The following is a 22,503-nucleotide window of genomic DNA, read 5'->3' as shown; positions in this document are numbered from 1 at the left end:
GAGAATGTTGCTCTTCATGGTTGAGCAGGTATTTCCGCCGATGGGGAAGGTTTGGTCCATGTGTAATGCAGATACACAATGCACAGTAGAGGGGAGAGAGGAGGCCAAAGGGCAGAGAAAATTTTTTTTGTTTAAATTTTTCTTGTCTTGCCACAAAATGTGAATTTTATTTCACATACCCTTTCTAAGTGCATGGACTTTGGTCCATCCCTAGGCTAGCTAATGCACTGGTGAAACCGTGCACCTCAGATTGGGACTTGAACCCACGTGCTGGGACTCAAACCCAGCCAAAACCCACAGTCTTCCGACTGAGGTCACACACCTGGTTTCAGGACTTAATGAAGCTCAGGTTCTTGAAGTCTCATCGCAGAAAGAATTCAGTGAGAGGCAAAGTGAAAGGTAAGAAGTGGATTTATTTAGAGAGAAACACACTCTACAGAGTGTGGGTCATCTCAGAAGGTGAGAGAGGCCCCAGGGTATGGGGTTGTCAGTTTTTATAGTGGTGGGTAATTTTATAGGCTAATGAGTGGGAGGAGTATTCCAGCTGTCTTGGGAAGGGGCGGGGATTTCCAGGAATTGGGCCACCACCTACTTTTTGATCCTTATGGTCAGCCTTAGAACTGTCATGGCGCTTGTAGGTGTGTCATTTAGCTTGCTGATGTGTTACAGTGAGCATATACTGAGGCTCAAGGTCTGGTGGAAGTTGACTTGTCCACCATCTTGGACCCATTTGGTTCTAATCTGTTTATGTCATGTCCTTGGGCTATGTCGTTCTTTCAAAGGTTGTGCCCTGCTCCCTTCCCTCCTGTTTTATTGGTCTGTAATTAAAATCAAGGTCAAGACCTAAATTACCGAATAAGATTGGAGGGAATAGAAAATGGGAAGACTGACAGTTTAAAATTCCAGCTTATTAGGCCTGAGCAGGAAAAATCTAGGTTATTGCCTGGCCTCATTCCAGTGACTTGTGGAGGAAGGAGAAGGTGAGCCTGAGAATGAAAATGGTGACCCGGCTGCTTGTGTGAGTGGAATTCATGAACTCCTGTTCCAGATTCACCCCTGGATGGCTTTCTGTAAGAGTCTGTTTGAAAGCCAGCCCAGGTGGCTGCCTGACTCCTAGCAGGGGAGACAGATTTGTCGGCTGATGAATGCCAGCAAGTTTGGAGATGCAAAGACCTTGCTCACTGAGGATTTCCAATTGCCTTTGGCTACAGTGTTCATTGGTGTCAAGCCCTGTGCAAAGTAGTTTACATATATCATCATGTTACCCGAAAACTGGGTTTACCTCTTGGATTTATTACTTGGAGCAAGTAAGGAGAACACCAGGGATCTTTCCTAAAGCAGTGTCTCCCCAGCAACAAAATTGGGGAAGTTTTTTTTTTGGCAAAAAGTAGATTTATTAATATAGGACGCTTGTATGAGATGCAAGTGGTCAGGTGAGGGAGCTCTGCCCTGAGGATTAAGTGGGCTACAATTTTATAGTCAAAGGAAAGGGGGAGGGGAAAAATTGGGGAAGTTTTAAGCCAAGGGAACATGCATACTCACGAAGGGGCTTGGGTGGTAGACTGAGTGAGTCCAGGCTAAAGTGGATTGAAAGTTACAAGGGTCAGAAATGGTCAACATCATCATTCCTTAGGTTCCAGTTGATCTGGTGGTGTTTAAACCCGAGGCGGGTTTAAATCCTGCAAACCGCTTAAGATAGTGCTTTAGGCTACTCTAACTGGGAGTCTTTACAACTGATGTGTTATCTTTGCTATTGTTACTTCTCTTGCCTGATTAGTTTGTCCTTTTGATCATTAATTACTGAGACCTGTTCAAAGGCAAGCACTGGCTCAGATCACAAAATGGCTTAGGCCAAAGATGGTTTCTCTTCTGTCAAGAAAGCCATGCCTTGTTCTCTTTCTCCGGGGAACCCCATCCCTGTCTGGTTACAGTCTCATTTAATGTTCTCAGTGACCCTCTGAGGTTGGTGCTATTAGCTTTCTTACTGTGATGGTGATTCTGATTTTATAGGGGAAGAAACCAGGGCTCAGAGAGGTTAATGAACTTGCCTCAGGTCACAGAGCTGGTGGCTGGCACACCTGTTCCTGAGCCTGCTGAGTCGTGGCCTTTTAGACAGTGATGACTTGATGACTTCCCTGTGTCACTGCACTGGGGCCGGGCAGCGTTTCCCTGCAGTTACTCCTGGTGCAGTAAGTGGGGAGAGGAAGGTTCCCTAGGGTTCTGAGCTGGGCAGTTAAGCTACCCAAGTATCTGATGGAAAGAGTAAAGACACCGCTGTTCCCGCGGCTCTGGAAGGCCTTTGAGGTCATCTCTAACCATGCTTGGGGCAGACCATTCCTCCGAGCTTCCCTTCTCATACCTGTCGGGATCGATTACTCCTTCCCTTCTGTAGAGAGCTCCTTCCACTCTGTGGGGACCACTCTGTACCCCCACCTGCCCCAGGCGTGTGGGCTTGACTTTCTGGGGTTTCTTTCTCCCAAGGTTCCTAGCGTAGTGCTCAGGGAACGTGGGGGGAGGTGAATCTGCCAGATGGTTCTCTGCCTGCACAGAGAACAGGGGAGCAGGGGGGAAGGAGGGAGTCAAGAGCCACCTCTCTCAGAGGCTGGCCCATGATTGACTCCACCCCCCACCTCCCCGGGTGCCCGGGTGTGGACGAGGGAAGAGCTCTCTGCTCCCAGATGGTTGATGTCTGAAACCTTGTAGGCTCATGACAGTTAGTGTATCCGTTCCCTGGACTGGACATTTGCATGGTTTCCGGTCGTTTGCTGTTGTAGACAGTGCCCCCGGGAAAGGCCTTGTCCCTGTCCCAGGGATGGCGTCGCTGGGTCACAGGGATGCAGCCTGTAATCTGCCAGATGGCACCACTGGTTTCCAGCATGATAGTGAAACCACACCACTCAGATTAGGACTTGAACCCACGGGCGGGGACTCGAACCAACCGAAACCCAGATTGGAACTTGAACCCACTGTCTTTTAATTAAAATCATACACCCGGTGTCAGGACCTACTGAAATTCAGGTTCTTTATGTCTCAGCTCAGAAGGAATTCAGTGAGAGACAGAGTGATAGGTAAGAAGTGGATTTATTTAGAGAGATACATAGTCCACAGACAGAGTGTGGGCCATCTCAGAAGGCCAGAGGCCTCGGGGTTACGGGGTTTGTTAGTGTTCACGGGCTGGCTAATTTCATAGGCTAATGAGTGGGAGGAGTATTCTAACAGTCTTGGAGAGGGGGTGAGAATTTCCAGCAATTGGACCCCACCCACTTTTGGGCCTTTTATGGGAGGCCTTCAGTCATGGTGCCTGTGGGTGTGTTGTTTAGCATATGCTAATGTATTATAATGAGAGCTTAATGAGGCTCAAGGTCTACCGGAAGTCGAATCTTCTGCCATCTTGGGCCTAATTGGTTCTAAGCAGTTTATGTTGTATCCTCAATGGCCGTGTCCTTCTTTTATTTATTTTTATTTATTTTTAAACCATTTTGGGTTGTTTCTTTTTTTTTTTTTTAATTATTTATTTATTTATTTATTTTTGGCTGTGTTGGGTCTTCGTTTCTGTGCAAGGGCTTTCTCTAGTTGTGGCAAGTGGGGGACACTCTTCATCGCGGTGCGCGGGCCTCTCACTATCGCGGACTCTCTTGTTGCAGAGCACAGGTTCAGTAGTTGTGGCTCACGGGCCTAGTTGCTCCGCGGCATGTGGGATCTTCCCAGACCAGGGCTCGAACCCGTGTCCCCTGCATTAGCAGGCAGATTCTCAACCACTGTGCCACCAGGGAAGCCCCGTGTCCTTCTTTTAAAGGTTGTGCCCTGCCCCCTTCCCTCCTGTTTCAGTTGTGCCCATTTCCACACACCTAGTGGGGTTTGAGAACTCACATCCTTCCACATCCTTGCTGGTGCTTGGTATAGGACACCCAGGGTATTGGAAAGTTTTATTTCTTAAGCTGGCAGAAGGTACACAGGTGCTTGATTGTTTGTTTTTTCTTTGTGCTTTCTAGATTCTAGAATTTGTATGTATGAAATGTCTCATAATAAGTAATTTTAAAAGTTGAACAGTCGTGAAGCATGGTGGTGATGGGCACACCTTGGAGTCGAGGGCCTGCTCTGAGTGAGCCTGGGCAACCCCCCTCCTCTTGGTAAGATGGGCCCCTGTGAGTAGTTTCCTTAGCAGTGCTGTGAGGAGTAAATGAGAAGATTCACGTAAATTGTTTAGTGTTAAGAATCTGTTACAAAGCTAGGGCTTTGTTTTTGTTGGTTTTTAAAAAAATTTTATGTTTATTTCAGAGTTTTTCAAATACCTCATTCGATCATTTAAAAAGTCAACTAGTGTTAGACAAGACCGATTATTGTTACCATTTTTTAAGATGAAAAGCCAGACATAAGATTAATTGACTTAGAGCGAATGTGGATCTAGAGCTAAAAAGCTGGCTTTACTCATTTCTGTCTTGCGGATTCAAGCAGAAGAGGTGTGCTGCATTTCATCCACGTAGGATTGTTTTTTATGACGTCTGCCACTTGTGCTGATTGAGACTGTGAGTCATCCTTGCTTGGTGCCCCCAGACTGCTGCCCGCCTGACCCTTCTCCAGGTCATCACATGCTCATATGTGACCCCTCCACAGGGGAACCTTCTGTAACAATGACATCACCGTGTCATCAACTTCTCACTAAAAGCTGAGGCAGTCTGGGTTTGTGATTTCCCCTTCGACCTGAATGGAAGAACATTTCTTATTTCCTGTCACTGCAGGATAAAAATTGTTGGTCCTGTGTTATGGCTGTCTGTCCAGGGCCTTTGTTTAGAGGAGGTCACGCAGGTAGAGAGCTCTTCTGCCTCGGTCCAGCTTTAACCAACCTCAGTGTGACACCAGGATTGACAGTTGCAGCATCTTCTGTGAATTATAGTTGTCGTGGTGTCTCATCTTTGTCATCTTCTTTTTGTTTTTCCCCAAGTTTATTTATTTATTTATTTTTGGCTGCGTTGGGTCTTCATTGCTGGGCACGGGCTTTCTTTAGTTGCGGTGAATGGGGGCTACTCCTCGTTGTGGTGCCTGGGCTTCAGTAGTTGGGGCTCTCAGGCTCTAGAGCGCAGGCTCAGGTAGCTGTGGCGCACGGGCTTAGTTGCTCCACAGCATGTGGGATCTTCCTGGACCAGGGCTCTAACCCATGTTCCCTGCATTGGCAGGCAGATTCTCAACCACTGCACCACCAGGGAAATCCTCATCTTTGCCTTCTAAGCCTTGCCAGCTCTGTTTTTAAAAACAGCTTTACTGAGATAGAATTCACAGACATACAATTTACCATTAAAGTGTACAATTCAGTGGTTTTTAGTATATTCACAAAGTTGGGCAACCATCACTGCAATCAATTTTAGAATATTTCATCACCTTAAAAAGAAACCTCATGCCCTTTAGCAGTCACCTCCTATTTCCTCCTGTCCCCAGCCCTAATCAACCACTAATCTACTTTCTGTCTCTAGATTTGTCTGTTGTGGACATTTCATGTAAATGGCACCATACAATACGTCATCTTCTGTGACTGGCTTCTTTCACTTAGCATAATGTTTTCAAGGTTATCCACGTTGTACCCTGCATCAGTACTTCATTCCTTTTTATGGCTGACTAATACTCTATTTTATGGGTGTACCATATTTTGTTTATCCATTCATCGGTTGGTGGACATTTTGGTTGTTCCCACTTTTTGGCTATTATGAATGATATTGCTGGGAACATTTGTGTAAAGTGTTCTGTGTGAACATGTTTTCAGTTCTTTTTGAGTATATACCTAGGAGTACAGTTGCTGGGTCTTAGGGTAACTGTTGAACTTTTTGAGCAGCTGCCAGACTGTTTTCCAAAGTGACCGCACCATTATACATATTCCCACCAGCTGTGTGTGAGAGTTTCAACTTCTCCACATCCTCATCAACACTTGTTATTATCTAACTTTTTGATCCCAGCCATCCTAGTGGGTATGAAATGGTATCTCATTGTGGTTTTGATTTTCATTTGCCTGATGGTTAATGATGTTGATCATCTTTTCATGTGCTTATTGGACATTTGTATATCTTTTATATCTGAAAAATATAAAACAATATACCATTTGTATATCTTATATATCTGAAATGTGTATTCAGATCTTTTGTCCATTTAAAAAAATTGGGTTGTCTTTTTATTACTGAGTTGTAAGGATTCTTTATTAGATACAAATCCATTTTCAGCTACATAGTTTGGAAGTATATTCTCCCATTCTGTGAGTTTTCACTTTCTTGATAGTATCCTTTGAAGCGTAAAAATCTTAAGTTTTGATATCATTTTTGAACTTAATTAATTTGTGGCTGCATTGGGTCTTCATTGCTGCATGTGGGCTTTCTCTAGTTGCGGCGAGCGGGGGCTACTCTTTGTTGCGGTGCACGGGCCTCTCATTGCGGTGGCTTCTCTTGTTGCGGAGCACGGGCTCTAGGTGCGTGGGCTTCAGTACTTGTGGCACGCGGGCTCAGTAGTTGTGGCTTGCAGGCTCTGGAGCGCAGGCCTAGTAGTTGTGGCACATGGGCTTAGCTGCTCCGTGGTATGTGGGATCTTCCCAGACCAGGGCTCAAACCCATGTCCCCTGCATTGGCAAGCAGATTCTTAACCACTGCGCCACCAGGGAAGTCCAAAAAATTTTAAGTTTTGAAATCCAATTTAGATATTTTTCTTTGTTACTGACTCTCTGGATTTGGTTCCTTGCATAGGCCTGCATTCACTGATGTGTCCTCAGTGCCTGGAATAGTGCCAGGCGTTATTTGTGGTTTGGCTTAGTGCCAGGGACAGCAGACGTGGTGAGGGAGAACGAACCAGGCTGGAGAGTTCTGCTTCAGTGCTTTCGGTGGTGTCCTGTGGGATGGAGGGTTAGGCCAAGATAATTAAAAAAAAAAGAAAAATGACCACTGACTTGGGTAGTAGGGTTGCAAGTATATCTATTAATTTTGGCTTAAAGGCTTCTGGATATTAGAATATCAGTTCAGTAGGAGTTTCAGTGTTAACTCTTTTCCTGCCTGAGTTTAGCTTTTTCATTTTCATTGGAGGATTCATCTTCACTGGTGCTTCTCAAACCTAAGTGTTCCTCAGAACCACTTGGAGAGCTTAACAGGGATCGCTGGATCCACCCCTGGAGTTTCTGATGCACTGGGTCTCAGGGGAGGCCCAGGCATGTGCACTTCTGAGGATTTCCCGGGTGATGGTGATGCTGTTGGCTGAGGAACCGCAGTTTGGGCACCACTGGTCTACATGATAAGTTTATATTGCTCGTATAGTATTGTGGAATTCAGGGGGTTAGCAGCTTTCTTTTTTCCCCCCAGAAGCAACCTCACTTACCACACTGGTATATTTATATAAGAATCATCAGTTAAGGTTGTCTGTACCTGAGGATCATTTTTCTGAGTGTAGAGCCAAGGATATCAATTTCACCTACAATCTTGGCCTAAGTTGAGGTTAGGGGAACAGGAGGAAACCACAATATTTCTGAACCCCTACTGTGTGCCAGCTGTACTTTGCTCTGTGTATTACTCATACTGTTGTGTTTAGCCTAAATGCTTATTCCCTGAAGAATGTAGGCGAGTTGCCTGTGGTGTCCAGTTAGCTAACTGGTGGTAGAGGTGGGGCAAGATGCCCACACACTGCACAGTGATAGCTAATCCAGGGGGAAACAAAAGAACCTTCAGGCTTGGCCCACAGACTTTACTGGCTCTGTTTTAAGTGATTTTAATTATTATTAGTTTCTTTATTAACTTGGACCAAGAGCCCTGGATTCCTGGCATCAGGCGGACCAGCCGTGATGCCTTTGTTCTGATTTGATTACCTGTCCTCCTTGCCAATGAAAGGCAAGCCTTTTCTTCTGAGCTGTCTTTCCCAGCACATTTCAGGATCTTTGATGGTGGATACCCTCCGGAAGATTTTGGCAGGTGACCCATGAAATAGGTCAGCGTTTCCGTAGCAGTGTCCTGATTTGGTTCAGGGTAAAAGATAAGATAGAGGCTTAGCTAAAGCTTTAATTCTGAAAGAGGGTATTTGATTTACTGTGTTCATTGAGGAGAGCTCATTTTGATCCTGTGTAACAGGAATCACGGGCCGTGTGCACCACACAAATGCAGCTCGGGTTACAGGTTGCTTCTGCGGGTTAAACCCTAAGCACTTGGGCAAGGTCAAGGACAATGGAAGGACATCAGTCCACGCTGAGTGAGCCCCCAGGCATATTGTCCCAGAGACCCGTCACACCCAACCAACCACAAGTTCTTTGATTTGTTGAGAAAGGAAATGTAAGAGACAGGAAGAAATCCTGGGCCCGCTGGCAGCTTCCATGGGAATATTTTGTAACAGGGGACATAGGGATGGGCTGATGCCTTAAAGGTTAAGAATTCATAGGAGGCAGGTAGATTTTTCTGATGAGTAATCTCTTTCACTTGTTTCATATCACTGCAGAGTGCTGTTACTTGTATTAATTTGAAAGTGCTCTGTGAAATAGCTGGTAGGAAAGGTGATTTTTATCCCCATTCTGTAGGCGGGGTGACTGGTCAGTGAACAGGAGTCATCTGTCCAGGTCCCACAGCTGATCAGTTGCAAACATGGGACCCAAACTTACATCTTTTCCATCTTTTCTCTGGTTCTGGTGTCTTTTCTATCTCACCATGTCAGGGAAGTGCCCTGAAGAGATGGAAAGGGTGTGTGTGTGTGTGTGTGTCTGTGTGTGTGTGTGTGTGTGTGTGTGTGTGTGTGTGTGTGTGTGTGTGTGTGTAGAGGTGGATGGGGAAGGGGAAGAGGAGAAACAATAGGTCCAGAGAAGAAGGGTTTTCATTAAAATTTAGGTGGCCAGGCTTTGTATGAGAAGGAGGTCGAGAGCAGAAGTCCCTGCCTAAGTAAGGCTAGTAACCCAAGGGGGAGTGGGGGGTCAGAGGTCTTACAAAGGCTGGTGGTTCTGGCTGGGACCACAGGGAATGTGTAAGAACATAATGAGCCTTGCCAATCAGGGACAAATAGAGCAATTGTATGTTGGCATCGGGGCTAATGGAATAGAATAAGTAACTGCTTTTTTGGAGGAGGTAAAATCTCCAGGTGCCAGGGAACTAATAGGCAGGTAGAGTTTTGGTGATAAGTCCTTGCTATCCAGCCTAGATCACCAACCTGAAGAAGCCCCTTTGAAGAGGAAGGCAGGTTTCCCCCAGCCTTTGGGGGTATGAATAAGGAGGGAGAAGTGCTAAGCTCCGGGTTGTGATCTGCTCTATGAGGAACGACTATGTTGCCATTCAGATCAGCTTAAGCTGATGTTTTGGGTTATATGACTAGAAATTCAGATAGGGCCGGTTTCAGGTGCGGCCTGAAATAGTGGCTTAAGTGATGTCAATGAGGCCCTGTTTTCCTCTGTTTCTCTGCTCTGCCTTCATTCACATGGGAGCCCCTTGGCAGGTCTAGGTTCTGCCCCTCACATTTGTAAAATGGTTGTAGCTGTTCCAGACTTCGCACTGTCATCCCATACTTTTCAAGGAAAGACCCAATAGCTGTTGCAGAAGTATAAGGAAGTAGCTGTTCTCAGAAGCTCCAGCAAACATTGGCTCCCATTGTTTTATGTGCCCATTGGCTTGAACAACTTAAGGACCATCCATGGAGCAGGGGAGGGGCCTATTCCACCCAAATTGCATGGTAAAATGAGGAAGCAGTAGCTTTTGAAATGAAATTTAGAGGCACTTTTGCTAGAAAGAAGGGGAATGAAGGCTGGGTGGTAAATGACAGGTCTTGCATACCAGCCAAAGGGAGGAGGGAGTGAAATAATGCCAGGTAGATTCCCTTGGGGAATTTTTTCAGTGAGGGAGTAACTCTTGCACAAGTTAGTTAATAGGCTAAACTAAGCTGTAAGGAGAGACAATAATGTGACTTTTAAAGGACAAAGGGATTTATTTCCCTCTCACATAATAGTGGTCTAGCAGCTTTTCTTCACACCATTGTTCTTGGTCCCATCTTTCTTCATCATTTCTGTGCCATCTCCTATATCTAGGTTGTCAACTAGCACAAAAGTAGGAAGGGAAAGTGTGGAGGAAGCAGCCACTGTTTTAAGGGCTCTGGGCCTTAAGTGGTGTGCACTGCTCCATCTCACATTCTGTTGATGAGAACTTGGTCCTTGGCCTTGTGTAACTGCAAGGGCTGCTGGGAAATGCAGTCCTGAGCTAGGTGACCAGTGACCAGCTTGCAGCTCTGTGTTTATGGAGAAAGGGGAGAATAAATTTTGTCGAGGAGTTGGCATCTCCATCACAACTCCCAAACTAGATTTCCTAGGAGGCTTATCCATTGTGAATGATGTTCCTGTGGCAGATAGCACTTCCTCAGGGAAGATTCTGTGTCCAATTCCCTTCATTTTGGGAACCAGGAGTGTTTAATGGGAACTATGTCAGTTTCAGTTAGGTTCAGTTACATATGACAGAAAACCTAAAATAGGGACTTCCCTGGTGGTCCAGTGGTTAAGACCCCCACACTTCCACTGCACGGGGCTCGGGTTTGATCCCTGCTTGGGGGACTAAGATCCCACATGCCATGCGGCACAGCCAAAAAATAAAAAAATAAAAAATAAATAAAGGAGAAAAGAAAAAGAAAACCTAAAATAACAGTGACCTAAGCAAAGTAAACGTTTGTGCTTTTTTTCTCTTATATAAAAGACGTTCATCACATCTTTTATTTATTTAATTTTGTTGCCCAACAGAACTTGATTGTAAATAAAAAAGAAATCTGTTACATACTTTTCAAAAAAAAAAAAAACATGTTTGTCGTAATGATGCATCACGATGTCAGGGACTCTGTTTTGCCATCTCAGCATTTGCTTTCCTCCTCATGGTCCAATATGGCTGCCTGAATTCCAGCCATCTCTTCACATTCCCTCTGGCAAAAGGAGGAAGAAAGGCCTTCAAAGGCATTTCCTGGAAGTCACATGCAACACTTCCATTTACACCTCATTGGTCAGCACTTAGTCACACAGGGACACCTAGCTGCAAGGGAGGTTAGAGATGTAGCCTTCTTTCCTGGCAGTTATGAGCCTCACCCTAAACTGTGGGTTCTCTTGCTGAGGAAGAAGGGGGAGAACAGACATTGGGCAACAACAGGCAGTCTCTGCTAGAGACTACATGCCCCTGTGTCCTCACTCGGTGGCCTCACCTCTGCCTCTGGGTGTGTGTGTGTGTGTATGTGCCCATGTTAAATTTTAAAACCCATCTTTGTACTTATCTGAAGGGAAGAAATCATCATAATAGCTGACATTTATTGAGTGCCTACCAGGTGCCAGACTCTGTTCTATGTCATTTATTCTTCACAACAGCGCTCTCAAAGTACTTACATAGGAGAACTTAGCGTAGGACTGTTGACAGAGGCATGGGCGGAGTCGAGGGAACCAGAAGGGCTCGGTGAAGTGTCCAGAGATTAGCAGCAGCAGGAAGCCATGGCCACCCCTGAAAGGGCAAGGGGACAGACCAGTGTCACTCCAGCGGCCCCACCAGAGCTTAGAGACGTGGAAGAGGGGCTGCTTCAGACCAGGTCAGGAGGTGGAGCTGTAGAAGGAAGCCAGGCCAGCACCCCTGTGAGCCGGGGAGGAGTGGCCCCAGGAGCAGAGCAACACCCTGCCCGTCTCTCCTCCCACCTTGGAGCTCCCGGCAGTGCCCGCCTTGGGCTGAAGCCACCTGGAAGCCAGAGAGCAAGGGCGCCTGGGGAAACAGCCCACAGAGTGCAGCCTCCTGGGGAGAGAGTGGGGCAAAGAATGGTAGAAATGGATGCGGGGGGAGGGGGTGGGGGAGGGGTGGGAGAGCAACAGAGAACCACCCACACAGGATGGTTATGACCGCCTTTTACAGGGAAGGGGACCGAGGTGGGGAGAGGGTAGGGCACTCGCCCAGGTGGTAAGCAGCAGAGGCAGGACCCTGCTGGCCTCAGATGCACGTCTGCACGTCCCGAGTGGGGAAGGTGGCGCAAACACAGCTCTGATTTGACTGACAGTCTGCACAGTGGAGGCATCTGATGCCTGGTCAGCGCGTGGAGGGATGTGTTTCGGACTAGGAGTAACTGTGTCCCCCTCGCCCTCGCAGGTTGCTGTTGCGAACCTCAGCGAGGCCGTGCAGGACGCAGACCTGCTGGTGTTTGTCATCCCCCACCAGTTCATCCACCGGATCTGTGAAGAGATCACCGGGAGGGTGGCCAAGGACGCGCTGGGCATCACCCTCATCAAGGTGACAGGCCCTCGCTGCGCGCGGTTACCGGGAACTTCCTTTCCTCTTTCACCTCTTGGAGATAAGGAGCTGAAGGGAAGTTATGGCTGGTTTGGATTTGTTTTTTTAAAGATGCCTGGAAGAGAATCAAAACCACGCCTTCCACGAGCCTCGCTCCTCTCACATTTAGGAGGGGCTGCTTTCTACGTAGAGAGGGTTCGCAGGGGCAGGGGCAGGGGGCGCGAGAGTGGGGTCCCCCAAAGAAAGAACCGCCAGCTCTGGAAATCTTGCGTGGTTTGCATTCACTGGGAGAGTAATCATCTTTACTTCCCACTCCTGGGTTTATTCCCGAAAGAGAGAGTTTTTAACCAGAAGTCCACAAACCACCCACAGTGGTCCACAGATAGAATTCAAGAGTTCATGGACCTAAATGTGGGGGCGGAATTGCATTTTTATTCATTTTAACTGAAACAAGTGTTTCCTTTGCTTGTGAGTGTAGGCCACAGGCCAGAGTTTCAATGACAGTAGTACTAGCAGGACCTTGACCCTGTGATCAGTAGAAATTACAGGTATTTTCGTATCACTTTACAGTGGCTTCAGGTATCTCAAAGTATCATGTATGCTCATCACTACTTGGAAATTATGGTAATTATTAGACCTGCCATGACATCTTTTTATAATTACATTAATAACATACATATATTACTTTGTCACAAATTTGTTTGGTTTTTTTTAACATTTGATAACTATATTTCAGTATAATTGTCTTTCTGGGTAATCTTATGTATTTTGCTTTATGCATATCAAGTCTGAGAATGAGTCCATAAACTTCCCCAGGCTGCCAGGGGAAGAACCCTCTTTGAGAGAGTGTGTTCCGTAGTGTTCACAGGTGAATGTTTATGAAAGCAAACAGTTCAATGTCAGACATCAATAGAATGGACAAATGAATGGTGGAATACTACACAGTAGTAAATGGGAATGAACCAGAGCATTCATGCAGCCGTGTGGGTGAATCTCCAAAGTAATAATATAGCACAAAACAGCACACAGGTGAGCAGTACAGTTTCATTTATAGGTTTTCAAAAATATACTGATATAACTTACTGTTTAGGTATAGTTTTATGTGGCAAAATGATCAAGAAAAGCAAGGGAACAGGGCATAAAGCATTCAGGATAGGGATTCACCCTGGCGGGGACCAGGAAACACTAATAAGGAAGATGAACTTGGGGAGAGACACAGGGGACTTCAGTGGTGTCCTTCATGTTCTCTTTCTTAACCTGAGTGGTTACATTTTCATTTTATTTTTACTCTTTAAATGGTACATACACAGTATGTCTGTTTACTGTTGTAAATAAGAGAGATTTTTCAAGTTGCGTATGCCATTGGAAGTCTGAATCTAGATGACCTATAAAGCAACGATCTCCTGCCTCTTGTCCTTGGTGGTTCGTTTTCCCCTAACTTGCTGACATCCTTGCAGGGCATAGACGAGGGTCCTGAGGGGCTGAAGCTCATTTCCGACATCATCCGAGAGAAGATGGGCATTGACATCAGCGTGTTGATGGGAGCCAACATTGCCAATGAGGTGGCTGCTGGGAAATTCTGTGAGACCACCATCGGTGAGGGCCGCCTGGGGAAGGGACATTGGGTGTCTTAACAGGCACATTTTCCATTTCTGGAATTTTCTGTAGTGGACTCTTCCCTGCTGCCCTTAACATTCTTGGGGTGGACATTCAGTGGAGTGGGAATTTTATGTAGGAGGCCATTCTGTGGGACTGAAGCGTTTCAGTAACCTCTGGAGTGAAAGTAAAGCCAAGGAGACCATGTTGACCCACTGTGATCCAGTAATGCATTATCGAGGTTAAACACAAAAACACAAGGGTACTTGTACCAAGAAGCAGGTGGTTATATCCATGGTGGGGCCTTAGAAACCCAGCTTTTCTTTTCTTTTTTTTTTTTTTTTAAACAACAGGAATTTATTTCTTACAGTTCTGAAGGCTAGAAAGTCCAAGGTTAAGGTTTAACCAACACTTTTCTATGATGAGGGCTCTCTTCCTGGCTTGCAGACAGCTGCCTTCTTACATGGGGGTGGGGGGTGGGTGGGAGCAGGGAAAGCAAGTTCTCTCGTACCTCTTCTTATAAGGGAAACCCAGCTTTTCTTTACTCACAGATGCCAGGATCTGGATCCTCATTAGATTCCAAGGAGATCTAGAAATGGATGGGAATGATCCCCACTTTCAGGTGAATAAGCCCAAGGCCCAGAGAGTAAGTTACCTGCCCCAAGGTCACACAGCTAATATAGAACCCAGGCGTGAACTTGGGTCTCCTCTTTTCTTGAAACAGAAAGCTCTTTCTACTCTTACACATTGGTGTTGTGAAAATTTTTGTTTCTTTTAAAAAGGGCTTTGGAATTCCCAAGTGCCCGTATTATAGGACTCGTAGAAGAGTAATATTGTTGGGTTTGCAGGTGCTTTGCAAAAGTGTATTTAAGTTTATCTACCACTCCAGAACTTACTTCCACCCTTGTCAAACATACCGGCAATGTGAATCATTTCTCCTTGACAGCTTTGTTAAAGGAAGCTCTGAGCATCTGAGCAAGATCAGACTGTCTTCAGTAAGATGGGATGTATGGGGAAAGGTTCTCATACATGCCTGTAAGTTAGGCCATTTTCACTTTTTTTTTTTTTGCTTTTTTCTCTTTTATTTGGAATTGTACGGACATTATCTGATTACAGTGGAAAACAGAGATAATCAAAAGAAAACCATTTTTTAAAATTTCTTTATTTAAAAATTTTTATTGGAGTATAGTTGATTTACAGTGTTGTGTTTCTGCTGTACAGCAAAGTGAATCAGTTATACGTATACATATATCTACTCTTTTTTAGATTCTTTTCCCATATACGTCATTACAGAGTATTGAGAAGAGTTCCCATTGCCATATATGTAGGCCCTTATTAGTTATCTGTTTTATATGTAGTAGTGTGCATATGTCAATCCCAAACTCCTAATTTATCCCTCCCCCTGCTTTCCCCCATGGTAACCATAAGTTTGTTTTCTATGTCTGTGACTCTATTTCTGTTTTGTAAATAAGTTCATTCATACCATTTTTTTTAGGTTCTACATATAAGCAGTATCATATGATATTTGTCTTTCTCTGACTTACAAAAACCATTTTTTTTCTCTTTTTTTTTTGGGTTTATTTTATTTATTTATTTATTTATTTATTTATGGCTGTGTTGGGTCTTCGTTTCTGTGCGTGGGCTTTCTCTAGTTGTGGCAAGTGGGGGCCACTCTTCATCACGGTGCGCAGGCCTCTCATTATCGCAGGCTCTCTTGTTGCGGAGCACAGGCTCCAGACGCGCAGGCTCAGTAACTGTGGCTCACGGGCCCAGCCTCTCCGCGGCATGTGGGATCTTCCCAGACCAGGGCTTGAACCCATGTCCCCTGCATTGGCAGACAGATTCTCAACCACTGCGCCACCAGGGAAGCCCCCACAAAAACCATTTTTAATTTCATTTAAATTTCATTATTTTTTTCCATTTGTGGCAAACTATTTACGGCTGTAGGTGTTATATATTCTTTTATAATTGTTTCATTTACTTCTATCAGCGTACATCTTCATAGCTGCGTAGCATTCTGTTGACAATCCATTTATCTGGGCACTTAAAAAAATTTTTTTGGGAGGGGAGAAACAATAATTTTGGAGAGGAGAGGTATCACAAATAGTAAAAGGAAGAAAACAAAATGACCTATAATAACATTACCCAGGTTGATAGTTACAAGAGCAATATAGTCACAGGTAAGAAAATTCAAACAGTACGAGAAGGTATAAATTAGAATTAAGATTGTAATTTCCCACCTATTCCCTCTTCCAAAGCGAATCACTGTTAGCAGTTCCTATGTATCCTTCCAGAAAAAAAATTTTCATATGTATGCTAGTCTGTATATAGGTTTTATTCTTTCATAGTTAGTTCTTTTATTCATCTGTGCTTTTAGTGCAGCCTGTCAAATTGATATGTAATTACTTCTATTTTTCAAAAATAATTGTTAACTAGTTGTTCCAGCTCAATCCTATTTGCCAGTAATTGCTAATCAGTTGGTTAGGATTGACTGGTTACACCAATCATTCTATAGGGTTGAGACTTCTCCAATCCTTGATTCAAAACTGTAGATTTGAGGGACTTCCCTGGTGGTCCAGTGGTAAAGAATCCGCCTTCCAATGAAGGGGATGCGGGTTCGATCCCTGGTTGGGGAACTAAGATCCCACGTGCCGGGGGCAACTAAGCCCACGTGCCACAGCTACTGAGCTCAGGCCTCAATGAGAGAGCCTGCGTGCCACAAACTACAGAGCCCACGTTCCCTGGAGCCCACGCACCACAACTAGAGAGAGAAAACCTGCACACCGTAACTAGAAAGAAGCCCGTGAGCCACAACGAAGAGCCCACGCTGCAGCGAAAGATCCCGTGTACCGCAACTAAGACCCGACGCAGCCAAAAAAAAAAAAAAAGACCTGTAGATTTTAGCTAGCATTTTTACCTGCCTCTTGGCCTTCTTTCTCCCAGTTGGGTGCATTAGACTTTTTTGGTGTGTAACACAGACAAATGCACAGAAGTTACATCTCTTCCTCTGGCTTCTGTTTACCCAGTGCTTCTACTGCCTTCTCTGTGGGTTGGTCCATGGCTGGTAAGAGTGACCTGAATTAAATTAAATTAACTGTTGAAAGTAAGATAGAACAGGAAAGTGATACTTTTAAAATTTTCTTATTTTATCTGAATTTAATTGTGAGGAAATACCAGACAAGCCCAAAGGAAGGGACATTGGTACAAAACAACTGGTCCACACTCTTGAAAAATGTCAGTGTCACAGAAGATATTGAAAGGCTAAAGGAGAAGTCTAGAGAGACCTGACCACTAAGTGCAGTGCAGGATCCTGGGCTGGGTCCTGGTTGCCATAAAGGCAACACTGGGGTAATGGGGGAGATTTGAATATGGGTTGTAGTTAGATAATTGTATCAACGTTAAATTTTCCGGATTTGATCTTCGTGCTGTGGTCATCCAGGTCTCCTCTCTTGATGACATTAGCAGCCAACTCATTTTTAATTATGACAGATTCAGGAATCTTAGTCCGCTTGAGTCTTCTGTGGAGGAGGAAGAAGATGGCTTTGTTTTCAGTGTCTGGTAAAAATACTAACGAGCATGGGGAACTGCGGCACCCCCTTGTGGTGAGAACTCCCTTCCTTCTTGGGACTGACGTCACAGAGTCTGAGACTTCCACTCAACCCACAGATATTGTTCAAAGTCTGTTATGTATCAGTCATGATGCTAAATGTCAGGGATTCATAAGCCCCTTCTATGTAGAAGGAGCTTCTAGGTACACAAACAGTAGGGAATTACAGACTGAGATGAGGGTTTTGAAGGAGTCTTATTAAATAGGTTGATTATCTCCAAAACTTGGTGTGGAAGAGAAGTGGGATTTTCCTGTCTTTTGGTTCATATTGAGTTTGGGGAGCCCTTCCACGTGGCTGATGGGCCTTCCCTGTTCTGGACCAGATGCCATGGGTCCCTGCTTGCTGCATCACTGCTTATGACTGGTAATAATAATACGGTCAGTGCTTTCTTATCCATGATTTAAAACAGTAAAAGATCTAAAAATTTCAAAGGTGCATTTGATAAAGCCATTTGCAGCAACATGAATGGACCTAGAGATTATCATACTGAGTGAAGTGAGTCGGACAGAGAAAGACAAATATCATTTGATATCACTTATATGTGGAGTCTAAAATATGATTACAATAGCCAGGACATGGAAGCAACCTAAGTGTCCATCAACAGATGAATGGATAAAGAAGATGTGGTACATATATACAATGGAATATTACTCAGCCATAAAAAGAAACGAAATTGAGTTATTTGTAGTGAGGTGGATGGACCTAGAGTCTGTCATACAGAGTGAAGTAAGTCAGAAAGAGAAAAACAAATACCGTATGCTAACACATATATATGGAATCTAAGAAAAAAAAAAAAGGTCATGAAGAACCTAGGGGCAAGATGGGAATAAAGACACAGACCTACTAGAGAATGGACTTGAGGATATGGGTAGGGGGAAGGGTAAGCTGTGACAAAGTGAGAGAGTGGCATGGACATATATACACTACCAAACGTAAAATAGCTAGCTAGTGGGAAGCAGCCGCATAGCATAGCACAGGGAGATCGGCTCGGTGCTTTGTGACCACCTAGAGGGGTGGGATAGGGAGGGAGAGAGACACAAGAGGGAAGAGATATGGGAACATATGTATATGTATAACTGATTCACTTTGTTATAAAGCAGAAACTAACACACCATTGTAAAGCAATTATACTCCAATAAAGATGTTTAAAAAATAAATAAATAAAAATAAAACTGATAAAAAATAATAAAAATAATAAAATATGATACAAATGAACTTATTTACGAAACAGAAAGAGTCACAGACATAGAAAACAGTGGTTACCAAAGGGAAAAGGTGGGGTTAGGATTAGCAGATACACACTACTATATATAAAATAGATAAGCAACAAGGTCCTACTGTATAGCACAGGGAACTATATTCAATATATAATATATTCCATATCCTATAATAAACCATAATGGAAAAGAAGAAAAATAAACAAAAGGTGAATTTGAGAAAATGTAAGATTGCCGTAAATCAAGCTCACCTATCTAATAGACACCATGTGTAATTTGCAGCCACAGAGGCACCAACAGATGACACCTTTTATCAGCGGCAAATGGAGAGCAGTCTTCTCTCTGCCATGTGTCAGGTTACTCACAGCTGCTGATGGTTGGATTAAAGTGGCTCGAGTGGGAGGAGTGGGGGCCTGTCTGTAACGCCTGTGAGCCTCCCTGTGAGCCTCCCTCGTGTCGGAGGCCCCAGGCAGTGGCCGTGCTGGTGAGGACAGAGGAAAAAGACAGGAATAACATCACGATGTGAGGCCGGGGCTGCTTTGCCCAACCCAGGTGATGAAACGGTGCTGCTGGTCTGGAGGACTGTTTAAAAAAGGAAGAGGACAGTTTGCTCAAGTGGACATACTTCTAATATTTGGACAGAGGAGAACTCGGCTAAATGACATCATAGCAATGCCTGTAGAATAGGAAATGTGTTTCTTTTCTTGTTGTTGTTTATTTTTGGGCCGCACAGCACGGCATGCGGGATCTTAGTTCCCCGACTAGGGATCGAACCCATACCCCCTGCATTGGAAGCACGGATTCTTAACCACTGGATCACCAGGGAGGTCCTGAAAATGTGTTTCTAAGTATCAGGTGTAGGTATTTTAAACATTTTATTATATGATGGCAAATTTCCTTAAACCAAACAAAAGTAGGGAGAAGCAGTCCCACTGCCCATCTTTAGTAATGATTAACTGCTGGCTGGCCTTATTTCACCTGTTTCCCACCCTCTTTCCACTCTCCCCTGGATCATTTTGACATTATATTACTTCTGGGTGTAATTTTGATTGTTGACAATCCTCTTTTTTTTTCCTGCATTGGAAGACTATGGTTCTGATTGTGATGTTTGTTGCTTGTTTATCTTCTCTTTTCCCACCCTTGAGAGGAACATAGCATAGAGAGGGAGTGTGGGCCCTGGAGCCAGAGCACCTGGGTTAGAATTCGGGCTCTGCCTCCTACTAGCTGTGTGACCTAGGACAACTTGGTAAACCTCTCTGGGCCTCCTGTCTGTCAGTGGGGCAAATCAGTCATAGGCATGTAAGTATCAGCTATCTTATTATTATATAGACCTTTGTGTGATCGTTGTGAGCCTAGGCTGTTTTCACACCTGATTCCTATTTAACCTCAGACAGTCCTGAGCGTGCCATAGTGTTTTACTCATGAGGCTAGAGGAGGTTAAATCAGAGGTCGGCCAACTTGTCTGCCCATTGGAGTCACCTGGGGAGCTTCAGAAATTAGTGATGCCTGCTCCACCCCAGAGCTTGTAATTTAATGGGTCTGGGGTGTAGCCAGCCTTTGGTGTTTTTAAAGATCCTGGGTGATTGTAATGTGCCCCAACAAGCTTGGGAATAGGCTTGAGAACCTCGAGGCAGGAAGGGCCAAAGTGCCATAGTCCCCAGGCTCTGTGTGGAGATCATCACGTGGGAGCTAGGTCTTGGCTGGTGAATTTTATCATCCTGATTTCCGGAGCCCTCCCAGAGCAGAGCGCCACCCTGCATCCCACCAACCAGAGCAGATCTCACATCAGGCTCTATGTGTAAAGTTTTATTTTTGTTTTGAACTGAAAGTCGCTAACCAAAAAAATAACGTGAAAAGTACTGATCCTCCGTGTCATTCTAAGCATGGTCCCAAGGGAGGGGATACAACGGGAACAAAAATGAGGACCCTTTGAATGCATTTCTGTCTTCCACAATTGTCAGTGAACATGTTTGTTGATGTTGTATCAGTTCTCTTGTTGCCATAGTGATGCTAAGTAACAGACAATCCCAGATTCTCAGTGGCATCCAAAATAAGCACAGCTAACACATCTGTGGGTCTGCTGGAGGCTGGCGGATCAAAGCTGGGGTGGTTCTGCTGCTTTGTCTCATCTTCCTGTAGAGTCCAGCGGGCCAGCCAGGATGTATTCTCACAGTGAAGGCAGAGGGACAAAGGAACCAGCCCTACTACTGCACAAATAGGCTTCAAGCCTCCACTATGTCAGGTCTATTAATGTCCCATTGACCAAAGCCAGTCACGTGACTAAGCCCAAGGTCAAGGGGTGGGGAAATCTGTCCCACCCTCTGTGAGTCCAGGCACGTCCTCTGGTCAAGCCAAATGTTGGTAGAAAGGGATGTACTTTCCTCCCCTGGAAGGAGCTTATAAGTGTGTATGGTAGCAAAAAGTTGCAACAGTTTTAGATATCAAACAATAGAAAGATGCTTAGATAAAATATAATGCGTGTATGCAGTAAAATACAAAGCAGCCATTTAAAGTAATGTAGAAAGTATATGATGTCACTGAAAATTATTCCTGCCATAAATGGGGGAAAGCAGATTATGAAATCACATATGTTGTTCTCAATTTTGAGAAAAACTATGTATATTCCTATTTCAGTAAGTTAAAGATGTATGCCAAATTGTTAATGATCCTGTGGTGGGATTGTGGAATATTTTAATTTTCTATTTCTAGTCCTATGACTCTTCAAAATTTCCTATCAGGAAAATATGTTATTTTTGTAATAAAAACGTCATTTTAAACTGTGTTAGATGCAAAAATTAAGATGAGAGGCTGTTATTAATTTCCTTTTTTCTAACCTTTCAATAGGCAGCAAGGTAATGGAGAACGGCCTTCTCTTCAAAGAACTTCTGCAGACTCCAAATTTTCGAATTACAGTGGTGGATGACGCGGACACGGTTGAACTGTGCGGTGCTCTGAAGGTAACGCAGCCTTGATATTTCTGCTCACAGGAGGAGAGATCACACAGGGCCACTGCTAGCATCATTGCAGCCAGTCCTGAAGAACAGCCTCTGTGTTCTGTGCACATACTTCTGGGGAGAATAGTGAATTGGCAGCCTTGTTTATCACTTCCTCCTTTGCCCCAGCCTTTCCTTGGCGGTTAGATTTCCTCTCTCACTCATGGTTGGCTTTTATTTGTAAATCTGGGAAAAGGGTGGGTTTTTGTTCTTTGGGAAATTGACAGCATTAACATTTGGAAAGCCAGGGACTACTTTGATTGTGGAGTCTTACCTGGGAGAGAAGTATTCTATTAATTTATACATTTCTCCTACTTACTATCTTGAGCAGGAAGAGGAACTTGTCCCCTCTGAATGATGCTACTCTATTGGTTTGATGGTGTGGTTGGTTGTTTTTAAAGGAAAAAAACAATCTGCTGCTGACAGGTCTTTCTAAGAACAGCTTTATCTTTGCCTGTAAAGGGAAAAGATCAGATTAAAGAACCAGCTTCTATTGGCTAGTGGCTTGGGAGGGTCAAGGGAAGTTTCCACACTTGGTCTTGGGCTCCTGACTTGTTCCCCTCTGCCTTTAAAAGTCGTGGTCGGGGTCCCTCTATCCTGACTCTAGGGAACAGCCCACGGGAAGCTGGGCTGCAGCTTCTCATCCTTCTCCCCTTGGAATCAGAGCTGCTTTAGCTGCCATCTCAAAAAAAAAGAAAAAAAAAGGAAAAATAAAGAGCTTCCATGTGAATGGATAACCCCTTTGAGTCACTTTTGAGTAATTTCTTTTGTAGCAGAAGCGGCTTTTCAGGAATTTGAGCACCTAGGGTAGGAAATTAATCTGGCATTCACCTCACTTTGTCAGGTGAAAATTGCAAAGATCAAAAGA

General features: G+C 44.5%; 1 protein-coding gene across 3 annotated transcripts in view; it reads left to right on the top strand.

Annotated features, from left to right (window-relative positions):
* The window catches only part of GPD1L (glycerol-3-phosphate dehydrogenase 1 like), a 58,918-nt gene that overhangs the window by 15,583 nt on the left and 20,832 nt on the right, over positions 1–22,503 (top strand). For all 3 annotated transcript variants that reach the window (XM_068558349.1, XM_068558345.1, XM_068558346.1), the window contains exons 3-5: positions 12,081–12,221; positions 13,679–13,817; positions 21,487–21,599. In XM_068558349.1, coding sequence (XP_068414450.1) covers positions 12,081–12,221; positions 13,679–13,817; positions 21,487–21,599 — 393 coding nt within the window. The remainder of the gene's footprint in view (positions 1–12,080; positions 12,222–13,678; positions 13,818–21,486; positions 21,600–22,503) is intronic.

The sequence above is a fragment of the Eschrichtius robustus genome, chromosome 12 (assembly GCF_028021215.1).
Source record: "Eschrichtius robustus isolate mEscRob2 chromosome 12, mEscRob2.pri, whole genome shotgun sequence".
In the NCBI taxonomy this organism is placed as follows: domain Eukaryota; kingdom Metazoa; phylum Chordata; class Mammalia; order Artiodactyla; family Eschrichtiidae; genus Eschrichtius; species Eschrichtius robustus.
Note: the sequence above shows the minus strand (reverse complement) of the source record. Positions and strands in the feature narration are given on the sequence as shown.